At 43.0% G+C, this 25,181-nt stretch overlaps 1 protein-coding gene and 2 long non-coding RNA genes across 6 annotated transcripts in view; 2 read left to right on the top strand and 1 right to left on the bottom strand.

Moving 5' to 3' along the window:
* Positions 1 to 19,650, bottom strand: part of traf3ip2l (TRAF3 interacting protein 2-like) — a 151,546-nt gene extending 131,896 nt beyond the window's left edge. For 2 of the 3 annotated variants that reach the window (XM_064936252.1, XM_064936254.1), the window contains exons 1-2: positions 19,550 to 19,650; positions 7,358 to 7,452 (exon numbers count right to left, since the gene is read on the bottom strand). In XM_064936252.1, the coding sequence (XP_064792324.1) occupies positions 7,358 to 7,401 (44 nt within the window). In that variant the 5' untranslated portion in view covers positions 7,402 to 7,452; positions 19,550 to 19,650. Of the gene's footprint in view, positions 1 to 7,357; positions 7,453 to 19,549 lie in introns of those variants that run through there. The other variant, XM_064936255.1, reaches the window with a different exon arrangement.
* A 294-nt stretch (positions 19,651 to 19,944) lies between these two features.
* LOC135511783 (uncharacterized) lies at positions 19,945 to 21,916 on the top strand. The gene is made up of 3 exons (XR_010451319.1): positions 19,945 to 20,412; positions 21,589 to 21,659; positions 21,747 to 21,916. It is a non-coding gene; the product is annotated as an uncharacterized LOC135511783 (long non-coding RNA).
* Positions 21,917 to 22,980: 1,064 nt separating this feature from the next.
* Positions 22,981 to 24,589, top strand: LOC135511782 (uncharacterized). 2 transcript variants are annotated; one of them, XR_010451317.1, is made up of 3 exons: positions 22,981 to 23,369; positions 23,652 to 23,753; positions 23,848 to 24,589. It is a non-coding gene; the product is annotated as an uncharacterized LOC135511782 (long non-coding RNA). The 2 variants fall into 2 exon arrangements; XR_010451318.1 differs by lacking the exon at positions 22,981 to 23,369 and adding an exon at positions 23,483 to 23,555.
* The last annotated feature ends 592 nt before the right edge of the window (positions 24,590 to 25,181 follow it).

The raw sequence follows: 25,181 nt of genomic DNA, 5'->3' as shown, positions 1-25,181 counted from the left end.
ACATCAATGCAAATATATTCGAAAATCTAATCAAACACTTCATAAGAGCCCATGAGCTCATGTTGCGCAACATTTCTATAGGCTATGGAATTGCTTGAGAAAAGAGTGATGGCCTCTATTACAAAAGAGGAGAATCCTACCAGGTTTCTATAGGCCAGGCCAACTGTATTTACAACTCAACTTTCCTAATATTAAGCACATTGCTTGTCTTTACAACAGGAGTATAGCCTCTTCCAATATCTTCAATTATGCACCTCGTAATTGGATATGGACTCCGCTTCCCCGATGTGTCTGTCTTCACTTGTAGCCTGTGAGAAAGACCCGATCACATGAGCCATGTGAGTGAGAGGTGCTTCGGAGCAGGCAGCAATCAGGGAGTGCTGTTATAATCTCCACCCGGCACAGCCAGAAGAGGACTGGCCACCCCTCATAGCCTGGTTCCTCTCTAGGTTTCTTCTTAGGTTTTGGCCTTTCTAGGGAGTTTTTCCTAGCCACCGTGCTTCTACACCTGCATTGCTTGCTGTTTGGGGTTTTAGGCTGGGTTTCTGTACAGCACTTTGAGATATCAGCTGATGTACGAAGGGCTTTATAAATACATTTGATTTGAAGGACACAATGCAGCACTCTGGGCCAAGAGCACAACGGCCACTGGCGGTAAAAGGCATGGATTGTTTTAGGGTGCATTATGGCCACACAAAGGGGATGCCGCTGGGAAATGTGAGGCATGAACAAGTGCTTGTCAAATTGTGAATGAGAGACTGATGTAGTGTGTACACAGCCTGTGCAAAAAAACAAAGCAGAGCTCATGCCTTTTATGCAAATGTTTGTCTCATCATGCAGTCTTACAATATATTAAACGGAAAAACATTTATAGCCCAACGTTTGTAGAACAACTAAAGTTACATTAATAACTCTACATGCAGCTTATAGGAGGACCTGTTCCTTTGTTAACCACTCAGAGTGGCCGCAGCTGCACACTCCCTCAAATCTTTTGGAGAAAATATCCTTTCAATTTTATTCAGCTTTGTTCAATTGTGTTCTTCATACTATAAAATAATACCAAATAATGCCAAGGAATTCTAAACAAATCTTGTGTGCTAAACGAACTAGTATTGCCCACAGTCATTTGGCATATGTGTGGAAGCCAGGAGATACTAAATGTGTTTATGTTAATTATGGTAAATTACTGTCACGACTTCCGCCGAAGTGGGCTCCTCTCCTTGTTCGGGCGGCGTTCGATGTCACCGGCTTCCTAGCCATCACCGCTCCATTTGTCTTGTCTTCATACACACCTGGTTTTCATATATCCATTTGTCTTGTCTTCATACACACCTGGTTTTCATATATCCATTTGTCTTGTCTTCATACACACCTGGTGTTCATATATCCATTTGTCTTGTCTTCATACACACCTGGTTTTCATATATCCATTTGTCTTGTCTTCATACACACCTGGTTTTCATATATCCATTTGTCTTGTCTTCATACACCCCTGGTTTTCATATATCCATTTGTCTTGTTTCCATACACGCCTGGTTTTCATTTCCCCAATCAATCTACTTGTATTTAACCTTCTGTTTCCCATCATGTTTTGTGTGTAATTGTTTTCATGTCAAGTGATGTTCGTTAAGCGCTTTACTTTATTGTTCCGTTTTTTGAGCGTGTTTGTTTTGTTGTGCTCCTGGTTTGGAACTTTAATAAAGTGTTCTTTATTTAATCATACTCTGCTCTCCTGCACCTGACTTCGCCTTCATACACATCCTGACAGAATAACACACTGATTCACTGATTGAATGGAGTCAGCAGGATCAGGTACCCCGGTTAGAGGAGTCGAGGAACCTGACAATTACTGTGAGACGGACAGTTATTTGCTTGACAATCACTGGCTGACGATATTTTGTGACCGCCACAGCCCTAGCTGCAGCATGTGTTTTTTTTCTTAGTTTGTGTTAACATGCTGTGTGTGTATTTTTGATCAATTCACTCCCGTTAATAGAAGTATAACCTTTATTGTGAAGATAGCATTATCATACTAATAAGAATTGTATAACCCAGAATGAAGGGTTTGTAAGTGTTTATCGCATACATTTTTTACCATTATTATCGTAGAAGTGATAAAAGTAGGAAATGTGGAGGGAAAATGTATCGCCTTGAACATCTAGTCTCATACTATCATTGGTTCCTGTAAGGTGCTGGGTAGAGAGATATGAGGGGGAGACGGTCATGACCCACTCAGACCTTTTGGCAGAACGTCCAGAACATGTTATATAAGTTAAGAAAGGAGACGTGCCAGTCACATGTAAGAACCAATCCTAGGAAACGTGCCAATCACATGCAAGAACCAATCCTATGAACCGTCCTACGTAAGCAGTATATAAGAGAAGTAACAGGACTGCCCCGATAGATTCCACTTCAGACCTGTACTTTATGCATTTAAGTTTGACTGTGACCTCTCCAGCTTGCTGTTTATAAAGAATGATTCATTTAATATTGACTGAGTATATTATATTAACTGAGTATGGTTATTTCCACGACACCAGCCCTGAGTTTACAAAACCCGTTCTGCTCGTCTACATGGAAACCTGACATTTCCAAATACTGAGTCAACCTGTTGTTTAAGATACCAGAGGACAACTTGTAGACTGGTAATAAGATTGAAGCCAGAGTATAACTGCAGACTGCTAATAAGACTGAAGCCAGAGTATAACCGCAGACTGCTAATAAGACTGAAGCCAGAGTATAACCGCAGACTGCTAATAAGACTGATGCCAGAGTATAACCGCAGACTGCTAATAAGACTGATGCCAGAGTATAACTGCAGACTGATAATAAGACTGATGCCAGAGTATAACTGCAGACTGCTAATAAGACTGATGCCAGAGTATAACCGCAGACTGCTAATAAGACTGAAGCCAGAGTATAACCGCAGACTGCTAATAAGACTGAAGCCAGAGTATAACCGCAGACTGCTAATAAGACTGAAGCCAGAGTATAACCGCAGACTGCTAATAAGACTGATGCCAGAGTATAACTGCAGACTGATAATAAGACTGATGCCAGAGTATAACCGCAGACTGCTAATAAGACTGATGCCAGAGTATAACCGCAGACTGCTAATAAGACTGAAGCCAGAGTATAACCGCAGACTGCTAATAAGACTGATGCCAGAGTATAACCGCAGACTGATAATAAGACTGATGCCAGAGTATAACTGCAGACTGCTAATAAGACTGATGCCAGAGTATAACTGCAGACTGCTAATAAGACTGATGCCTCTGTAATTGAATGGGAGCCTGGATCATTCTTTGATGACTTTGGGATTGGGTTAATGATGACTCTGTACCAAGTTCCTGATGCTTCTCTTGTTTGCTTCTCTTGTTCCTGCTTTCTCAACAGCCTCCAACTTCCTCCATAGTACATTTTGCATTCAGGTGTATCCAGCCCTATTCATCTTAATTCCCATCCAATTATTTAAGTTACAAGTATCATTTAAGAAGTCATCAAACACAGATGCTATATTGTTCCCTGAAAACAGGTTAGCAAAATCATTCTCCCACTTATCTAATACACAATTCTTTGTATTTTCAAATTCAGCATTTTCCAGTATGATTTCCATGGGAATTATCACAAGACTTTTCCGTCAAAGTTTATTGATTTCATTCCAAAATTGATGAGGGTTGTTTGAAGTGTAAGGTCAAAGTGTAATTCATGGAATGGGGGTGTGGTATCTCTCTGTTCAATATCAATTACCCTTTCATTTCTTGACCAGTTGTTTGGGACAGATGTTGTTTCCAGCCCATCAAACTGGTCCGTGAGATTCTTGATATGTTTATCAAGCTCAGACTTCATGTTATCAGACCTTGTGTTCATCTGCTACTCTCTACTCATTTCTACCGTTAGATTTTCACAGATGTGGGTGCGGCGAGGTCCACATAAGGGTGCAAATTTTAAGAAATTCACAAAAGCTCCGACGAATACGTAAGATTATTAAATATCAGTGATACTATGAAGAGCAGTGTGCGGTTTCCTTTTTCCTTCATCTTTTTTTGTCAAATGTACCTCTTCAGTGTCATTGTCAAAAAAATATATCCCTTGCTGCTGCTCGACTTCTTCCCATCGCTCACTTCCTGTTGTCTGAAGAAACTCAAGGGGTGCTAGACCCCTGCTTGTTTTACATTTGTATACACGGGACATGATGAGGGCTGCTCTGGAAGAAAAAAAACGCACCATCTTGAGTTAATTTGCATGACACGTTGTGACGGACCTGAATTTTTCTGAACCGTCTCAGTGCAGCTCCTTCCAATAAGGCGCTTTCCCTTTAATTCCCAATTAAATAGCCAGCATCAGCAGCGCAAAAGTGGGGTTGTGATGGAGACGTGAAGGAGGATGTGTTCAACCCTCAGTTCGGAAGCTTCTCTATTCCGTTGTTTTGTTGCCGTTAAACGTGTGTTTAGTTTACCCAGGATCGGATCTACTCTTTGCTTCCGTGGACTACAACTCTCCGTTCTTCGTGGCCTTTCTCTGCTGGAGATCTATTGGCGGATTGGATTGTCTGACTGACCGACTGACTACCACCTTTTTTGTATACGGTATTTCATTTGTTTTGATGTGATGTATATGGTGGTGATTTATGTAGTTAGTTGTAGTTGAGGACTTAGTAAGAGTTGATACGCTTTAAAGTTCTGTGGGGAAATAATTGTTATATGGATTGTATGATTAATACTGGGTTTACGCTACACTTGAATGAACGGACAAACATTGCGTGACTAAGGTCACGGGAGTTCCCTGAACTCCTTTACCGGGCTGGACTCTTTTAAGCCCGAGGTACAGGACATTTCTAGAAGAACCAGAACTCATTGTGATATAATAATGTGTGTGTAATCATTGATGTTGCTAATACAACCCACGCAAAATAATATAGTTGTTTTTGAAGTTATTTCCAATGTTTTAAGGGTTTATCAATTTGTAAGTCGCTCTGGATAAGAGCGTCTGCTAAATGACTTAAATGTAAATGAAAAGTTTATTTCCATCCTGACTTTTGCACAAGTCCTTTGTATTGGTGTAGACTTGACGGACCAGATGGGACTCATTCCCTCCCAAACTAAAAAGAGAAACCAATGTTTTCTCTGGTCGGCACAACCTACCTGGCACCCCTATAAATAATAACCTCAAGTCAAAACCGTTACAACGTTACAAAAATACTATGTATGAGCTGAAATAAAAGATACCTGAAAATTTCCATACACACAAAAAGTGCATTTCTCTCAAATGTTATACACAAATTTGAGAACATTTCTCCTTTGCCTAGATCCATCCACCTGACAGGTGTGGCATATCAATAAACTGATTAAAAAGCATGATCATTACGCAGGTGCACCTTGTGCTGGGGACTATAAAAAGGCCAAAAAAACTTGCAGTTGTGTCACATAACACAATGCCACAGACGTCTCAAGTTGAGGCCATTGGCATCCTGACTGCAGGAATGTCCACCAGAGTGGTTGCCAGATAAGTTCTAATTTATCTACCATAAGCCACCTCCAACGCCGTTTTAGAGAATTTGGCAGAACGTCCAACCGGCCTCACAACCGCAGACCAGGCGTATAACATTGTGTGGGCAAGCGGTTTTCTGATGATAACGTCGTGAACGGAGTGACTCATGGTGGGGTTATGGTATGGGCAGGCATAAGCTATGGACAACGAACACAACTGCATTTTATCAATGGCAATTTGAATGCACAGAGATGCCGTGACGAGATCCTGAGGCCCATTGTTGTTCTACTCATCAGCCGCCATCACCTCATGTTTCAGCATGATAATGCATGGCCCCATGTCGCAAGAATCTGTACACAATTCCTGGAAGTTGAAAATGGCCCAGTTCCTCCATGGCCTGCATACTCACCAGACATGTCACTCATTGAGCATGTTGGACAACATTCCACAGGCCACAATGAACAGCCTGATCAACTCTATGTGAAGGAGATGTGTCACGCTACATGAGGCAAATGGTGGTCACACCAGACACTGACTGGTTTTCTGATCCACACCCCTAGTTTTTTATTAAAGGTATCTGTGACCAACAGATGCATATCTGTATTCCCAGTAAAGTGAAATCCATATTAGGGCCTAATGAATTCATTTGCAATCAAACGGCAGAATATTGTCCATCTCCTTAGCTATCATACTCTAATTCCACTGATTTCAAAACTCATCCCCCAGAAAGTGGAGAGCAACACTTATGCAGTTCTACTTACGTGATCTTTCAAAAAAAGCTGCGTAAAATTTATTTGACTTTGTAAAAAATCTGTGTTTTTGGACCGACTTGCTTAACACTTTTTCCATTTGGTGTCTTCCTTCACAGACTCCATGAAATGGTGACATGGTTTCCTAGAAACAAGTGGTGAATTAACTAACCCTTTGGCTAAACTTACCCCACTCTCCCCTACAAATCTTTCAGTAATTCCATTACCAATTTAGTGACAGCACTGATATAAAACTTGATATCAGTAAAAATAATATAACTAATTGGTAGGTCTACCTTGTTATTTCTGTAAACTTTCATTGTCCTTCCTCTTCATGAAGGAGATAAACTAGAAAATATCTTCAAGAAACAGTATGTGGCATTTCTGTCCCCGCCAGTTTTATCATTGGAATGTGATACAAAACAGGCAAAGGTTTGCTTTAGGACCATGTGGACGCCTCCAAGCGGTCAGGCTGTTTGGAGTGTTTATCCGACTGGATAAAAAAATAAATAATAATAATTATGTCCCCCCCATTTCTAAAACCAAAGTTGCGCCGCTGTTGTTGGTAATAGTATGACAAGGCAATGGTCCTCAAACTTACAGAAGGCAGGTCATTTCTCCACACTAAATGATGATATTATTTTTTTTTTATTTTTTTTTTACCTTTATTTAACTAGGCAAGTCAGTTAAGAACAAACTCTTATTTTCAATGACGGCCTGGGAACAGTGGGTTATCTGCCTGTTCAGGGGCAGAACGACAGATTTGTACCTTGTCAGATCGGGGGTTTGAACTCGCAACCTTCCGGTTACTAGGCCAACACTCTAACCACTAGGCTTTACCTCAACATTGTGTATTGATGTATTCTAATATCATTTTAAGACTTTTTCTGCTAAACGTTTTGTAAGACCGCTTTTCAATCTGTTCGACCAGAAATTAAACACTTTTGCTAAATTATTACGATGGAAAATGGTTAAAATGTATTTATGCCTTAATTTCGCCAAAAAAATAGACTTATCTTTAATTTGACAAGCTCCTATGAATTTCACATGTTGGTGCTCATGTGTCCTTTTACATGGAAATGCCCCATAGTAGGACATACTGTAGCATGTAGGCCTACCTGTTAGTAGCTGTGGTTGAGTAACAGGGAGTGGGCAGCATCATTCTGTCTGCCACTGGAGGATCAGCTCCTGTCAAGTCCCAGCAACACACAGCCTGCCAAAATAAACATCACAGGTAACTTATGGCAACACACAGCCTGCCAAAATAAACATCACAGGTAACTAATGGCAACACACAGCCTGCCAAAATAAACATCACAGGTAACTTATGGCAACACACAGCCTGCCAAAATAAACATCACAGGTAACTTATGGCAACACACAGCCTGCCAAAATAAACATCACAGGTAACTTATGGCAACACACAGCCTGCCAAAATAAACATCACAGGTAACTAATGGCAACACACAGCCGGCTAAAATAAACATCACAGGTAACTTATGGCAACACACATCCTGCCAAAATAAACATCACAGGTAACTAATGGCAACACACAGCCGGCTAAAATAAACATCACAGGTAACTTATGGCAACACACAGCCTGCCAAAATAAACATCACAGGTAACTAATGGCAACACACAGCCGGCTAAAACAAACATCACATATAACTTATGGCAACACACAGCCTGCCAAAATAAACATCACATGTAACTTATGGCAACACACAGCCTGCCAAAATAAACATCACAGGTAACTTATGGCAACACACAGCCTGCCAAAATAAACATCACAGGTAACTTATGGCAACACACAGCCTGCCAAAATAAACATCACATGTAACTTATGGCAACACACAGCCTGCCAAAATAAACATCACATGTAACTTATGGCAACACACAGCCTGCCAAAATAAACATCACAGGTAACTTATGGCAACACACAGCCTGCCAAAATAAACATCACAGGTAACTAATGGCAACACACAGCCGGCTAAAATAAACATCACAGGTAACTAATGGCAACACACAGCCTGCCAAAATAAACATCACAGGTAACTTATGGCAACACACAGCCTGCCAAAATAAACATCACATGTAACTTATGGCAACACACAGCCTGCCAAAATAAACATCACAGGTAACTAATGGCAACACACAGCCGGCTAAAATAAACATCACAGGTAACTAATGGCAACACACAGCCGGCTAAAATAAACATCACATGTAACTAATGGCAACACACAGCCGGCTAAAATAAACATCACAGGTAACTTATGGCAACACACAGCCTGCCAAAATAAACATCACAGGTAACTTATGGCAACACACAGCCTGCCAAAATAAACATCACAGGTAACTTATGGCAACACACAGCCTGCCAAAATAAACATCACAGGTAACTAATGGCAACACACAGCCGGCTAAAATAAACATCACAGGTAACTTATGGCAACACACAGCCGGCTAAAATAAACATCACAGGTAACTAATGGCAACACACAGCCGGCTAAAACAAACATCACAGGTAACTAATGGCAACACACAGCCTGCCAAAATAAACATCACAGGTAACTAATGGCAACACACAGCCTGCTAAAATAAACATCACAGGTAACGTATGGCAACACACAGCCTGCCAAAATAAACATCACAGGTAACTAATGGCAACACACAGCCTGCTAAAACAAACATCACAGGTAACTAATGGCAACACACAGCCTGCTAGCAAAGAATGAGGGCAATTCTACAGTAACAGAATGACAGGTTTTTCACTGTAAAAGTATGCCGAGCTAAAACCAATGATTTCAAAGTTCAACAAACCATACAACTCCATGCACAAGGACTACTTTGAACAATTTACAATGAACATTTTACAAAAAACATTTTCTCCAATAGTGCAGATGTAACAGAATGATGGTAAAATTCCCCTCTGTGGGCACGTTTTCCCAAAACTCCTAAATATCTTCTCTGAGTTAAGATTCAAAGATGTCTAAACAATGGGGTGGCACCAAAATCTGTTGGTTATTGAACTGCAGTAAGTGGATTTCCACCCGGTAACAGAATTACATCCTGGTCCCTGATCTGTAGTACACAGAAATGCATAAATATGGATATGAATGTTTTATTTAACTAGGAAAGTCAGTTAAGAACAAATTATTATTTACAATGACGGCCTACCAAGAGGCAAAAGGCCTCCTGCGTGGACGGGGGCTGAGATTAAAAATAAAATGTAGGACAAACACATCATGACCAGAACACAGTTCTCTTCATAGTGATGTATCATGAATTGGTACATAAAGGTAGAAAAGTCATAGACGTTTCACATCAGACAGGACACATATCCCAGGACATACCTCAGACAGGACACATATCCCAGGATACACTTCAGACAGGACACATATCCCAGGACATACCTCAGACAGGACACATATCCCAGGACATACTTCAGACAGGACACATATCCCAGGACATACTTCAGACAGGACACATATCCCAGAACATACTTCAGACAGGACACATATCCCAGGACATACCTCAGACAGGACACATATCCCAGGATACACTTCAGACAGGACACATATCCCAGGACATACTTCAGACAGGACACATACCTCAGACAGGACACATATCCCAGGACATACTTCAGACAGGACACATATCCCAGGACATACTTCAGACAGGACACATATCCCAGGATACACTTCAGACAGGACACATATCCCAGGACATACTTCAGACAGGACACATATCCCAGGACATACCTCAGACAGGACACATATCCCAGGACATACCTCAGACAGGACACATATCCCAGGACATACTTCAGACAGGACACATATCCCAGGATACCCAGACAGGACATATCCCAGAACATACAGACAGGACACATATCCCAGGACATACTTCAGACAGGACACATATCCCAGGACATACCTCAGACAGGACACATATCCCAGGACATACTTCAGACAGGACACATATCCCAGGACATACCTCAGACAGGACACATATCCCAGGACATACTTCAGACAGGACACATATCCCAGGACATACCTCAGACAGGACACATATCCCAGGACATACTTCAGACAGGACACATATCCCAGAACATACTTCAGACAGGACACATATCCCAGGACATACTTCAGACAGGACACATATCCCAGAACATACTTCAGACAGGACACATATCCCAGGACATACTTCAGACAGGACACATATCCCAGGACATACCTCAGACAGGACACATATCCCAGGACATACTTCAGACAGGACACATATCCCAGGACATACCTCAGACAGGACACATATCCCAGGACATACTTCCCAGACAGGACACATATCCCAGGACATACCTCAGACAGGACACATATCCCAGGACATACTTCAGACAGGACACATATCCCAGGACATACCTCAGACAGGACACATATCCCAGGACATACTTCAGACAGGACACATATCCCAGGACATACCTCAGACAGGACACATATCCCAGGACATACTTCAGACAGGACACATATCCCAGGACATACCTCAGACAGGACACATATCCCAGGACATACTTCAGACAGGACACATATCCCAGGACATACCTCAGACAGGACACATATCCCAGGACATACTTCAGACAGGACACATATCCCAGGACATACCTCAGACAGGACACATATCCCAGGACATACTTCAGACAGGACACATATCCCAGGACATACTTCAGACAGGACACATATCCCAGGACATACTTCAGACAGGACACATATCCCAGGACATACTTCAGACAGGACACATATCCCAGGACATACTTCAGACAGGACACATATCCCAGGACATACTTCAGACAGGACACATATCCCAGGACATACTTCAGACAGGACACATATCCCAGGACATACCTCAGACAGGCTATGGTTATTGTGAGTAACCTTATTTATGTTCCTTTAACTCCGCCAGTTTATTCAAACTGTTATCTCCTACCATTCTGATAGATTGGAGACGGTCAGAAAATGTGGTCATCCCAATTTTGTGGTTTCCAATTGATAGTTAGTCTTGTCTCATCGCTGCAATTCCCATACGGACTTGGGAGAGGCGAAGGCAGAGAGCCGTGTGTTCTCCGAAACACAACCCAACCAAGCCGCACTGCTTCTTGACACAATGCCCACTTAACCCAGAAGCTAGCTGCACTAAAGTGTTGGAGGAAACACTGTACACCTGCCGACCATGTCTGCGTGCACCGCGCCCGGAGTAGCTAGTGCACGATAGGACAAGGACATCCCTGCCGGCCAAACCCTCCCCTAACCTGGATGGTGCTGGGCCAATTGTGCGCCGGTCGCGGCCGGCTGACAGAGCCTGGACTCGAACCCAGAATCTCCAGTGGCACAGCTCGCGCTGCGATGCAGTGTCTTAGACCGCTGGGCCACTCAGGAGTAAGGCCTTTCTTATGAATGACCTCATTACTGAGTGCAAAGCTGATTGCATGTTTCTCACTGAAACATGGCTGTCTTCAGACTGTAGTGCCTCTCTTATTGAAGCCACCCCCCAGACTACAGCTTTTCATACTCCATCAGAAAAGGAAAAAGGGGAAGCCTATATTTTTACTAATGCTATCAGCTGGAGGACATTTCATTTGGTGACTTTGAGTCTTCTGAGCATCATGCTATACTGTTTAAATGTCAGCCACCAGACCAGAGCATCATGTTATACTGTTTAAATGTCAGCCACCAGACCAGAGCATCATGTTATACTGTTTAAATGTCAATCACCAGACCAGAGCATCATGTTATACTGTTTAAATGTCAGCCACCAGACCAGAGCATCATGTTATACTGTTTAAATGTCAGCCACCAGACCAGAGCATCATGTTATACTGTTTAAATGTCAGCCACCAGACCAGAGCATCATGTTATACTGTTTAAATGTCAGCCACCAGACCAGAGCATCATGTTATACTGTTTAAATGTCAGCCACCAGACCAGAGTATCATGTTATACTGTTTAAATGTCAGCCACCAGTGCTGACCATAACCCTGTATAGGCAACCAAAGTACTGCCCCACTTTCTTTACTGATTTCTCCGAACTATAGTCTATTGTCCTTGAGAATTTGGATAAAATCATTGTGTTGGGCGATTTTAATATTTATGTTGACAAATATATTGATAAATTCAATGGCCTTGGAGTCAATCATGTTACAGGGCCCACCCATAACCACAGCCAAACTCTGGACCTGGTTGTTACCAGGGGGCTTTCTACTGGGCCCTCCCATAACCACAGCCAAACTCTGGACCATGTTACCAAGGGGCTTTCTACTGGGCCCACCCATAACTGTGGCCATACTCTGGACCTGGTTATTACCAAGGGGCTTTCTACTAGGCCCACCCATAACCACAGCCATACTCTGAACCTGGTTATTACCAAGGGGCTTTCTACTGGGCCCACCCATAACCACAGCCATACTCTGGACCTGGTTATTACCAAGGGGCTTTCTACTGGGCCCACCCATAACCACAGCCATACTCTGGACCTGGTTATTACTAAGGGGGCTTTCTACTGGGCCCACCCATAACCACAGCCATACTCTGGACCTGGTTATTACTAAGGGGCTTTCTACTGGGCCCACCCATAACCACAGCCATACTCTGGACCTGGTTATTACCAAGGGGCTTTCTACTGGGCCCACCCATAACCACAGCCATTCTCTGGACCTGGTTATTACCAAGAGGCTTTCTACAGGGCCCACCCATAACCACAGCCATACTCTGGACCTGGTTATTACCAAGGGGCTTTCTATTGACATATCCTCTATTGTTGCTTTATACTACCTTGTTGCCCACAGCACAGGGTAATACTGAACGCATTATTAAGAAACGCTATCAAATTACTCATTTTCAATGACGGCCTAGGAACAGTGGGTTAACTGCCTGTTCAGGGGCAGAACGACAGATGTTTATATTGTCAGCTCGGGGATTTGAGCTTGCAACCTTTCGGTTACTAGTCCAATGCTCTAACCACTAGACTACCGTTGATGCCATAGCTCAATTAAGGTTGAAAAAGGACACATCCAAATGGAGAGCCCCTTATATGAGCGAGGAAACTAATCAATTAAAGAGACATTGCAGAAAGACAGAGCAGAAGTGGAGAAAGGCAAAGTTGCAGGTCCACTATGATATTCTGAGAGCAACTAGAAATGCCAAATGGGGTCATTTTATAACGATCACTAATGAGAATAATTTCAGTGCTCTTCTAGACCATTGATGGTCTCATAAATCCTACCCCAGCAAAGTTATGTGAGCTTTCCTCCACATCTAAATGTGGCGCGTTTGCACAGACGATACACAACTTTACATGTCTGTGTCACAAGAGGATTTCAGCTCCACGGATAAATTATTAGACAGTATTAGTGATTGAAATACTCACAACTTCCTCCAGCTAAATCAAGACAAGACCGAGGTGCTTATTGTTGGAGCCAAAGCACAGAGAGAGAAGCTGGCCGCACATTTCAATTCACAGGAAATAAAGATAAAACACCAGGTTAAAAAAAACGAGTTATTTTAGATTCTTTACAAAATTTGGAATCCCACATTAGGAATGTGACCAAATGAGCTTTTTTACCACCTGAGGAACATCTCCAAGGTGCAGCCGTTTCTCTCAGGATGACAGACACTCATCCATGCTTTCATTACAAGCAGGCTTGACTACTGTAATGCTCTCCTGTCTGGTCATGTTATACTGTTTAAATCATCCATGCTTTCATTACAAGCAGGCTTGACTACTGTAATGCTCTCCTGTCTGGTCATGTTATACTGTTTAAATCATCCATGCTTTCATTACAAGCAGGCTTGACTACTGTAATGCTCTCCTGTCTGGTCATGTTATACTGTTTAAATCATCCATGCTTTCATTACAAGCAGGCTTGACTACTGTAATGCTCTCCTGTCTGGTCATGTTATACTGTTTAAATCATCCATGCTTTCATTACAAGCAGGCTTGACTACTGTAATGCTCTCCTGTCTGGTCATGTTATACTGTTTAAATCATCCATGCTTTCATTACAAGCAGGCTTGACTACTGTAATGCTCTCCTGTCTGGTCATGTTATACTGTTTAAATCATCCATGCTTTCATTACAAGCAGGCTTGACTACTGTAATGCTCTCCTGTCTGGTCTACCCAAGAAAGCCATTGGTCAACTGCAAAACATACAGAATGCTACAGCGTGGGTACTGACCAAGACCAGATGGAGAGCACACATTACACCAGTTTTAAGGTCTCTGCACTGGCTGCGAGTTTTAGAATTAATTTGAAGATTATTCTATTGGTTTTCAACTCAATCCATGATTATGCACCCCAATACATGATCAGACATGCTTTAAGTTATGTACCCAGTAGGTCCCTCAGGTCCTCTGGCCTTTTAACTATCCCAAAGCCTAGGACCAAGCGGCATGGAGAGACAGCCTTTTTACTATCCCAAAGCCTAGGACCAAGCGGCATGGAGAGACAGCCTTTTAACTATCCCAAAGCCTAGGACCAAGCGGCATGGAGAGACAGCCTTTTAACTATCCCAAAGCCTAGGACCAAGCGGCATGGAGAGACAGCCTTTTAACTATCCCAAAGCCTAGGACCAAGCGGCATGGAGAGGCAGCCTTTTAACTATCCCAAAGCCAAGGACCAGGAGGCATGGAGAGACAGCCTTTTAACTATCCCAAAGCCAAGGACCAAGAGGCATGGAGAGGCAGCATTTTAACTATCCCAAAGCCTAGGACCAAGCGGCATGGAGAGACAGCCTTTTAACTATCCCAAAGCCAAGGACCAAGCGGCATGGAGAGACAGCCTTTTAACTATCCCAAAGCCAAGGACCAAGCGGCATGGAGAGACAGCCTTTTTACTATCCCAAAGCCAAGGACCAGGAGGCATGGAGAGACAGCCTTTTTACTATCCCAAAGCCAAGGACCAGGAGGCATGGAGAGACAGCCTTTTTACTATCCCAAAGCCAAGGACCAGGAGGCATGGAGAGACAGCCTTTTTACTATCCCAAAGCCTAGGACCAAGCGGCATGGAGAGACAGCCTTTTTACTATCCCAAAGCCAAGGACCAAGAGGCATGGAGAGACAGCCTTTTAACTATCCCAAAGCCTAGGACCAAGCGGCATGGAGAGACAGCCTTTTTACTATCCCAAAGCCTAGGACCAAGCGGCATGGAGAGACAGCCTTTTTACTATCCCAAAGCCTAGGACCAAGCGGCATGGAGAGACAGCCTTTTTACTATCCCAAAGCCTAGGACCAAGCGGCATGGAGAGACAGCCTTTTTACTATCCCAAAGCCTAGGACCAAGCGGCATGGAGAGACAGCCTTTTTACTATCCCAAAGCCAAGGACCAAGAGGCATGGAGAGGCAGCATTTTAACTATCCCAAAGCCTAGGACCAAGCGGCATGGAGAGACAGCCTTTTAACTATCCTAAAGCCTAGGACCAAGAGGCATGGAGAGACAGCCTTTTAACTATCCCTAAGCCTAGGACCAAGAGGCATGGAAAGACAGCCTTTAGTTACTATGCCCCCACCCTCTGGAATAGCCTGCCAGTGAACCTGAGGGGGACCAAGAGGCATGGAGGCAACCTTTAGTTATTATGCCCCCACCCTCTGGAATAGCCTGCCAGTGAACCTGAGGGGGACCAAGAGGCATGGAAAGACAGCCTTTAGTTACTATGCCCCCACCCTCTGGAATAGCCTGCCAGTGAACCTGAGGGGGACCAAGAGGCATGGAGGCAACCTTTAGTTATTATGCCCCCACCCTCTGGAATAGCCTGCCAGTGAACCTGAGGGGAACCAAGAGGCATGGAAAGACAGCCTTTAGTTACTATGCCCCCACCCTCTGGAATAGCCTGTCAGAGAACCTGAGGGGAACCAAGAGGCATGGAAAGACAGCCTTTAGTTACTATGCCCCCACCCTCTGGAATAGCCTGTCAGAGAACCTGAGGGGGACCAAGAGGCATGGAAAGACAGCCTTTAGTTACTATGCCCCCACCCTCTGGAATAGCCTGCCAGAGAACCTGAGGGGAACCAAGAGGCATGGAGAGGCAGCCTTTAGTTATTATGCCCCCACCCTCTGGAATAGCCTGCCAGAGAACCTGAGGGGGACCAAGAGGCATGGAGAGACAGCCTTTAGTTACTATGCCCCCACCCTCTGGAATAGCCTGTCAGAGAACCTGAGGGGGACCAAGAGGCATGGAGAGACAGCCTTTAGTTACTATGCCCCCACCCTCTGGAATAGCCTGCCAGAGAACCTGAGGGGAACCAAGAGGCATGGAGAGGCAGCCTTTAGTTATTATGCCCCCACCCTCTGGAATAGCCTGTCAGAGAACCTGAGGGGAACCAAGAGGCATGGAGAGGCAGCCTTTAGTTATTATGCCCCCACCCTCTGGAATAGCCTGTCAGAGAACCTGAGGGGGACCAAGAGGCATGGAGAGACAGCCTTTAGTTATTATGCCCCCAGCCTGTGGAATAGCCGCCAGAGAACCTGAGGGGGACCAAGAGGCATGGAGAGACAGCCTTTAGTTATTATGCCCCCACCCTCTGGAATAGCCTGCCAGAGAACCTGAGGGGAACCAAGAGGCATGGAAAGACAGCCTTTAGTTACTATGCCCCCACCCTCTGGAATAGCCTGCCAGTGAACCTGAGGGGGGCTGAAACTGTGGACATATTTAAAAGGGATTTTAAAACACATTTTTAGCTTTGCTTTTCCTTAGCGTGCTTTTTAGTTGTTCAGTTTGTGTCATTCTTTTGTTTAGCTTATGTTTTGTGTAGTAACTATTTCAGCTTTTATTTTCATCGTGTTTTGTTAGTTTTGCATTCCATGTCTGAAATGTGCTGCATTAATAAAGCTTGATTTGATATAGTCATTTTGGCAAATTAATTTAAAATGTAAAGGCTATTGAGTCAACGTGCAGTGCCACCTACAGCTACTCTGCTCATAGGGACTTTTCTGAACCTGTAGCAGTAATTTACCAGCAGTATAGTCTGTTATCTAGTAGCACTAGTGGGGAGGAGGAGGACGTGATGCGAGTTCAGTGGAAATACAAACTCGACTCTCACTGATGGGAAACCAAACCATCAACATATCCTCATTTAATGTTAAAATGTGTCTTGATTGTAGGCATACATGTCTTCAAATGGCTCTCTATTCCCTATTTAGTGCAAAAGAAGGGCACTATATAGAGTGAAGGGTGTCATTTGGGACACATCATGCAGGCACACAGTCCAGGTTTATAAATTCTAGGTTAGAAACCATACAGTCAGTCCAGAGTTATAAAAGTTCAAGTTTATGATATGTGAGAAAGCTGGCTGGCCTCAGGTAGTCTCGGGGCAACTACAATATTCAGGTACACAACATTCCAGCCCTTTTACAAAGTTCTGTGTTTTTACATAGACGGATAACCAACAATCAGAAGTTCTGTGTTTTTACATAGACGGATAACCAACAATCAGATGTTTTTGTGTTTTTACATGGTTACATTGGTGTAATGAAACCTGAGTCATTTAATAAAATATTTAAGGTGAGGACAGGTTTGGGTTTTTGACAGCTTGATTGAATCGGAGTATTTATAATTTACTATGGTTTGGGAAAGAGGTATCTGTTCCATCTCCAGGTGTGATGCACAAAGCCTGAAGCAGGGGTATGTAACTAGATGATTCAGCTGTCAGAGCAAATGGTCAGGGGACGGAAAATAATGAACACACTGCAAATTGACCATAAATAAAGGCATAAAGAGAATGTAAAAATAAAATCACTTGCGGGCCGGCTTTGGCCCGCAGGCCGCCTGTTGCAGACCCCTGGCCTAGAGGCTATACATCTCAGAACGTTTCGCTGATGAAGTCATTGTAGTCAGTCACGTTTTCCACTGAAACAGCAGTAGCATTGACCCTGATTCAGAACAGAAGCTGAACTCATATTTTCCAACAGTTCACATTCTGCTTGACATGGTCACACCCTGCCTGAGCAGCAGCGCATGCAAAGGTGCACAGAAACTGCCCCCGAGACATCTATCCTATCAACCGCAAAAATCTGCGTTGAGTGCAATTTCGATTGGTGCCTCTTCCTGTCGCTTTCCTGTGTTCAGATCTACGGTCTGTCAGTTATCAAAATGAACTTTCAGAAGCTTTTATTGTGACACTGAATTTAAAATGTCAGAAGTTGACTTTCTGATTCTTGACATGGAAAAATACTACATGCATGTGCATTACACCCTGGACTAGAGCTAGAAGACGCACCTGGACCAGAGCTAGACGCGCCTTGCAATTGTACTTTCAGAACAAAATTTTCAGGAAATTATTAGTTTTTTTATTGCAACAAATCTTTAACAATAACATTTAAACGTTGGGAAAGAAACATTACCAGATCACGTACTGCGGTGGATACATAAAGGTATTGGAGAGTAGTTAACTACATGCACTTCAACTAGTAATTTAGCTCCATTTTAGCAGTAGCTTGGTGGTAGTTGAACAAATTCAAATCTAGGTAGTGTTTTCAGTAGTTGATTACTTTTTTGCCATCTAGGGGTGTAGGTAACTACTGGAATTACACAATACTTGGTTGACATAGGCAATCATTTCCTTTTTCACAGTCACAAGTGCCTAATTCTCACTTTTAAAAAGTTTTTAAATAGGCTAAATTACCTTGTGGTAACATATGACCCAATAGTGATCTGTTCTTGCAATTTGTATTCAATGACATTCCAGATTTGCATAAGACAATTTTTAACTAAGTATTTGGATGTAGCAAACTCATTTTTAAAAGTAACTCCAGTTAAGTAAACTATATTTTTCTTAAAGCTTTTTGGGGGACCGCACCAAATTCACATAGAAATGTGAGTCATAGATCTTTCATTCTCTTTGAAAGCAGATCTAAGAAGCAGTAGAGCTGTTCTGTGTGCTATTTCTATGCTTCCCGTTCTTAAGATTAGTTTGTCTTTTACTTTCAGTTTTGTAAACCTGCTTCAAACAGCTGAAAATACAATATTTAGTTATGGAAATGTATATTTCACAAGGGTGTAGATGGTACAATGATTTTCTACATAATGACTGTTTGTTCTGTTACATACACTGAAATTAGGTTAACTATGATAATTTTAGCAACCAGGAGCAATTTCTGCACAGTGCATATTTAAGGGTTGCTTTAGTGCCGTTTAACTTCTTCCATTGTGAAGTAATTGATAGATTGGTAAACTATATTTTCAGAGTAGCTTCCTGGTGTAAGTGAAAAAGATGAGATCCACATCTCATATTACCCAGGGCACAGTGCTCTAGAAGGCTATTTCACCTACCTCATGTTCAAAAGAAGGATTTTAGTCCAGATCTGACGGTTTGTTCAAAAAGTGGAAAATCGAAGAGTCGGTATGGCATGTATGTCTCGACACTCGCTCAAGTGACACTGCCAAGAGAGAAAAGTTCACCAAGCCCAGCCTCCTCTCTTCGGTCAATAACTGACGTTGTTTGCATAGATCTGTATACGTCATGACAAACTCAACACGTTGATGAGGTAACATTTATAGCTGAGAAACAATAGCGGTTCTCACATTAATCATTTTAGGCTGCAGTTGCAACAAACAAAATTATATACCTATACAATGTAGCTATTTTGAATAATTGTGTCATTAATCAAGCCATCGCAAACACCTGCATTGCTAGCAGTATGGATTAAGATCATAACCAAACTGTTGCGGAGATATTGGATGTCAGACTTCCAAGGAGGAAATAGCTTTTGCTGAAACTCATTCATATGCTTGCAGTCATGCCCGAATAGCCCAACCTGGGAGCAACTTCCAAAGGGGCTGAGAAGCGAACCATCACTGAGCCAGCTACAGGACAACATCATCCGTATCCTCGCTGCTAAAATAAGAGAGCGCAGATGACGACAAGGACTTGGTGAAAAAACACTGTCAGCATCATTAACCTGAAGAAAGCGATTGATTTGAATTCTGAGGAAGTAAAAAAATCTGAAGCAGCAGAACGCAACATTGAAAACTCAGGTTGCAAAGCAAGAGAAGAAACTCACTGAAATGGAGTAAATGGTAAACGAGACTGACCGGTCGGGTCGGAGATGGAATCTTCGAATTTACGGAATCGCAGAAAGAGCTGAGGAGAACATCAAAGCAAAAGTGAAGGACATTTGCAGGACAATAGTCAGGTGAGCAAAATGTTGTTGCAGGTTCTCTGGATGTGGTGCACCGCCTGTGTCACGTTGGCATGAATGATTCGGGAGATAGAAGCAGGAATGCGTAATCGGGTTTTTTATTTAGCCCAAATTACGCCGTGCGGTGTAAAAGCACGGGGACAAAGACCAAACAAACACGTAACAAAAACACTGGGTTGAAACCCAAACAAAAGAGCGAGGAGTACCTTGAATAAATACACACACGCACAACTATTGTCACACGGGACGAGACCCGTAATCATCTGGCAATCCACAATGGCACGAAAGCCCAAAACACACAGCACAGGTACTCACACGCACCAACGGACATTGTAAGAATAATCAACCCCAACATGTTGAATAAAGGGCACACTTATACAATCAGTGGGAATAGGGGGCACACTTATGGTGTTCGCAATGAAAGTTCCAGAGGGATCCGTGACAGCCGGGGTAGGCTGAGAGATGGGGAGAACCACCGCGTCCAGTGATTATGAGATTCATCTCCAGGGGCCTGTTGCACAAAAGTAGAATTAAGACATCCGGGATAAATGACTCAGCTGAGCTCAATGAAGCCAAAACATGTGCGTCCAGGCTTAATTGGTTGCACAAAGACCAAGCCAGGATGAGCAGACACGGATTCATTAAACCAGGTGAAACCAATCCTGGATAGGTGCGCGCTCACGGCTCACTCAAATAGACCCCGCCACAGATTAACTGATTTACCATGGCAACTAGAGCCGCGTACTTTTCCCCGTCGGAAGCACAAATCCTCATGGAGGCATACGAGGAGGTAAAAGATATAATTAAGAAGAAAGGCAACACCGCCACAGTGATAAAGGAAAGAGAAAAAGCGTGGCAAAGTATTGCAGACCGCCTGAATGCGTAAGTAGTGCACAATTACACACTCACCGCTCCGCTGAAACATCACAATTACAATTCAAATATTTAATTCACATCTCCAAAAATGCAGTTGTACTGTAATTATGAAACGGTTAAATTTTTAATTGAAATGCACTGCAGATATGAGTGAAATTGTGTAAAGTAACTCCATCACACTGTATAAAGCTATGATAATTTTTTTTATTTTTTTTACTGAAAACAAGACAAAAATACCAAGTAATTTTTTGCAGTGTGACTCCATTAAATGTGTGTGTGTGTGTGTGTGTGTAGATTAAACATGAACGGGCCAAAACGGACATGGCAGCAGGTCAAAATCAAATACAAGAACATTCTGCAGAATGGTATGGTCCCTGACTAATATTTAACAAAGCACAAGCATATATTGTACCCAGAAGGTGCCTGCTCACACATTGTCTGTACTGTTTTAGCAGTGAAAAAGAATACCCACAGACAAGGCACGGGTGGTGGGTCACCAAAGGCTGACCTTACCCCAGCAGAGGACATGGCCTTGGAGCTAAATAAAGGCAGGCCCGTCTTAGAGGGGATCCCTGGGGGAAAGAGACGAGCATAGGTTCCTCCCAAGATGCCACCCGCTTCATTCAAGGTATGTCCTTCCATCTCTACATGGGATACAACCACATTCATATTGAATCAATTTGGACTGTCTGACTTTGGTTTACCTATTGCCTTGCAGTGTCTGGCAGCACTGTGTTCCTGTTAGAGCCACCAGCACAAGCACCAGACGATGCTGATCCAGTGAGTACTCCATCAAAGGCATACTGTAGGCCTGGCATGTCTTGTCTACTAGCTTCAATATGAATCCGATTAAATGTGATAGGGTGAAGGCCCCAGTGCAGCAGCAACTACACATGATGGAGACGATGATGAGGAGGAGACCATCTCTCTGGATTCCAGAAGGCATGAGGTATCATGTTAAGACTGTGAAAGTACTATTTACTCTACAATGGTGAGGAGTCCTCATCAAAATCAAAAAATCTAATTTATTTTACAGGACCCAGATGCTATACAGTGGGAAAACCAGCCTGGCAACATAGTGCGTATTAATAAAAGGACACCACATCCTGCCAAATTCCAGCTGCGCTAATTGTATTGTGTTCACAGAGCTCACAAGCTATCAGAAAGTTGTATGGCAACCACCTCCGGCGCCAAATAGAACTGGCAGACATAGACATTCAGTACAAGAAGAAAAAGATGGAAAATCTTGCACTGGAGTCCGAAATAAAAAAGAGGACAATTAGGAAACTGGACCTTGAAATAAAAAAACTTGAGAGGGAGGTGAGATATGCCTTCAATGTACACTGTATGCTAACTGTAACACAAATGTATTAATCATTATTTTTCTTTCCTCCCCCAGCTCCAAGAAGATGACACAGCTCAAAATAAAAATTAGGTATATTCTCGTAAAGTCAAGTGAGCCATGACATATGAGCTCTTATTGTGAGCACACAGGACGGTGGCATCTTTCTAAGGTTTTTTTAATTTTCCCAGCAATCAGTACAACCAAGTCATCGTCCTCTTTTGCCCACCCCCCCAGCACCAGGTGTGGCCACTAGCCTATATGAAGGCCCAAAATTGTGTGTTCCTTTCTGCTCTGACAATGGCATGCCCATTCGTGCGAGATGTGGTGGATGAAGAAGCACTTGTGCTGAGGAGAGCCTTCAGGCGAGAAAGGGTCTTCAGGGACCGGTTGGACCCACTGGCCTTCCCTGATGACCATCTATATGAAAGATACAGGTTTTCTGCAGATGGCATCAGGTATCTATGCAGACTACTGGGTCCCAGGATTAAGCACCGCACTGCACGGAGCCATGCACTGAGTGTGGAGCAAATGGTTTGTGTGGCCTTGCGCTTTTTTGCTAGTGGAGCCTTCCTGTACTCAGTGGGGGATGCAGAACAGCTGAACAAGGCCACAATTTGCCGCACAATAAGGAGTGTGTGTCTGGCTATCAAAGCATTAGCAGATGTCTTCATCTCCTTCCCTGGCCACAGAAGACTCTGTGACATCAAAGAGGAGTTCTATAGGATTGCAGGTAAGATTGTGCTACAAATTACAGGACAACTGTTAACACATAGTAGGATACTCATTACTTTGTGTGACAGGTTTCCCCAATGTCATTGGTGCAGTGGACTGCACACGCATAAGGATAAAAGCCCCCTCAGGTGCCCATGAGGCCGATTTTGTGAATAGGAAATCCTTTCACAGCATTAATGTTCAGGTGAACATAACTTTTTGATATTGTCCATTGACGAACACTCTGCATTGCCAGTGATGTGCATTGATTGGTGTAATATTCCTCATCTTATGATTTCAGATGGTCTGCAATGCTGACTGTGTGATCAGCAATGTTGTGGCAAAATGGCCTGGCTCAGTCCATGACTCCAGAATCTTTCGGGCCTCTGAAATCTATCACAAGGTAAGCCACACAACCCCCATTTATAACCATCATGGCTGTGTCAAGAATATCACTGTGTTTATGAGGTAGTAATGATGAGATTTTGTGTTGACAGGTGAATTCTCTGGTGTGTTGCTGGGAGACAGGGGGTATGGCTGCCAGCCTTTTCTCCTGACACCTTTCACAGACCCCCAGGAAGCACAGCAGGCCTACAACCATGCCCATGCCAGGACCAGGGCCAGAGTTGAAATGACCTTTGGCCTCCTGAAGGCACGCTTTCACTGCCTTCACAAATTAAGGGTCAGCCCTGTTAGGGCATGTGATATTACTGTGGCTTGTGCTGTCCTCCACAATGTGGCCTGCCTGAGGAAGGAGAGGGCCCCCAGAGTGCCACCAGCCATGGACTGGGACAATCCGGCAATCTTCCCTGATGACGACAGTGGTCGGCTGCTGAGGGACCAATATGTGTTGAATTATTTTAGTTAGTATGTGTGCTTTCAATTTTGGTTAAATATGTCCTGCGGTGGCAGAGGAATTTGGGTTTTTTTGGGTTCGTTTTTTGACGAATTTGGCCTCTTATGATGTTTGCGGTATACTGTGTGTAATACAAGGCTGCAGGGAGGCTACTGCATCCATTCATTTGTCTGTTCAGTTGATGTGTATGGATTTGTCCTGCATTTATTTTAGTGTGCAGACATGCAGGGTGTGTTATATACAGACCTTTGAATGTGTATGTATCATTTTGTATAATATGCTTGGATTCTGTGCTTTCCATCTTGTAGAGTCACTGTGACTTCAGTTTCGAAAGGAGCTGATGGTTTACCTGCTTTGTTTTGTCCTTATTCAATAAAGGAACATAATGTTACACATTGTGTTTTTATATTCATATGGAATGTGTATTTGTTTATATGACAGAGTACTAGGGCACACTGAAGAAAAAGGATAAAGTCATACATTTATGAGGCTGGTTCTTTCTGCAGAAAAGCTACATATTGTTTTTACAGTTTTGATACTTATGACAATGTGATACTTAATATTCTGGCACATCAGCATGTCTTGGTTTATGAAACCATACTGAAGTACAATTTCACGAAATGCCCCACATCTGTCATTTTAACAACTGTCCTCTAAAACAACTGGTTACAATATTATGACTTGTGTTTTTTTTCTCCTCTGTGGCCCTAATATTCTATCATTTTATATATAGCCTTATAGTCTATGGGAAACTGTAAATTATCTAATGATAGCAACATCATCTAAAAATCATTTTTTATCCAAAATCATTGAAATTAATGATCACAAACGTTTAATAACAGTGGGTCTAGTTATATGTGATAACAATGTATAGTGAGCAGTGAAATAACTATTGGTTTCCATTTGTGGTGACTGCTGACTGACATTAGGGATGAGATTAAATAGATCCTGGAATTTAGCCTGGTCTGGAGCAGG

Source organism: Oncorhynchus masou, chromosome 24, assembly GCF_036934945.1.
Source record: "Oncorhynchus masou masou isolate Uvic2021 chromosome 24, UVic_Omas_1.1, whole genome shotgun sequence".
Lineage (NCBI taxonomy): Eukaryota > Metazoa > Chordata > Actinopteri > Salmoniformes > Salmonidae > Oncorhynchus > Oncorhynchus masou.
This window is presented reverse-complemented; position numbering and strand designations above follow the sequence as displayed.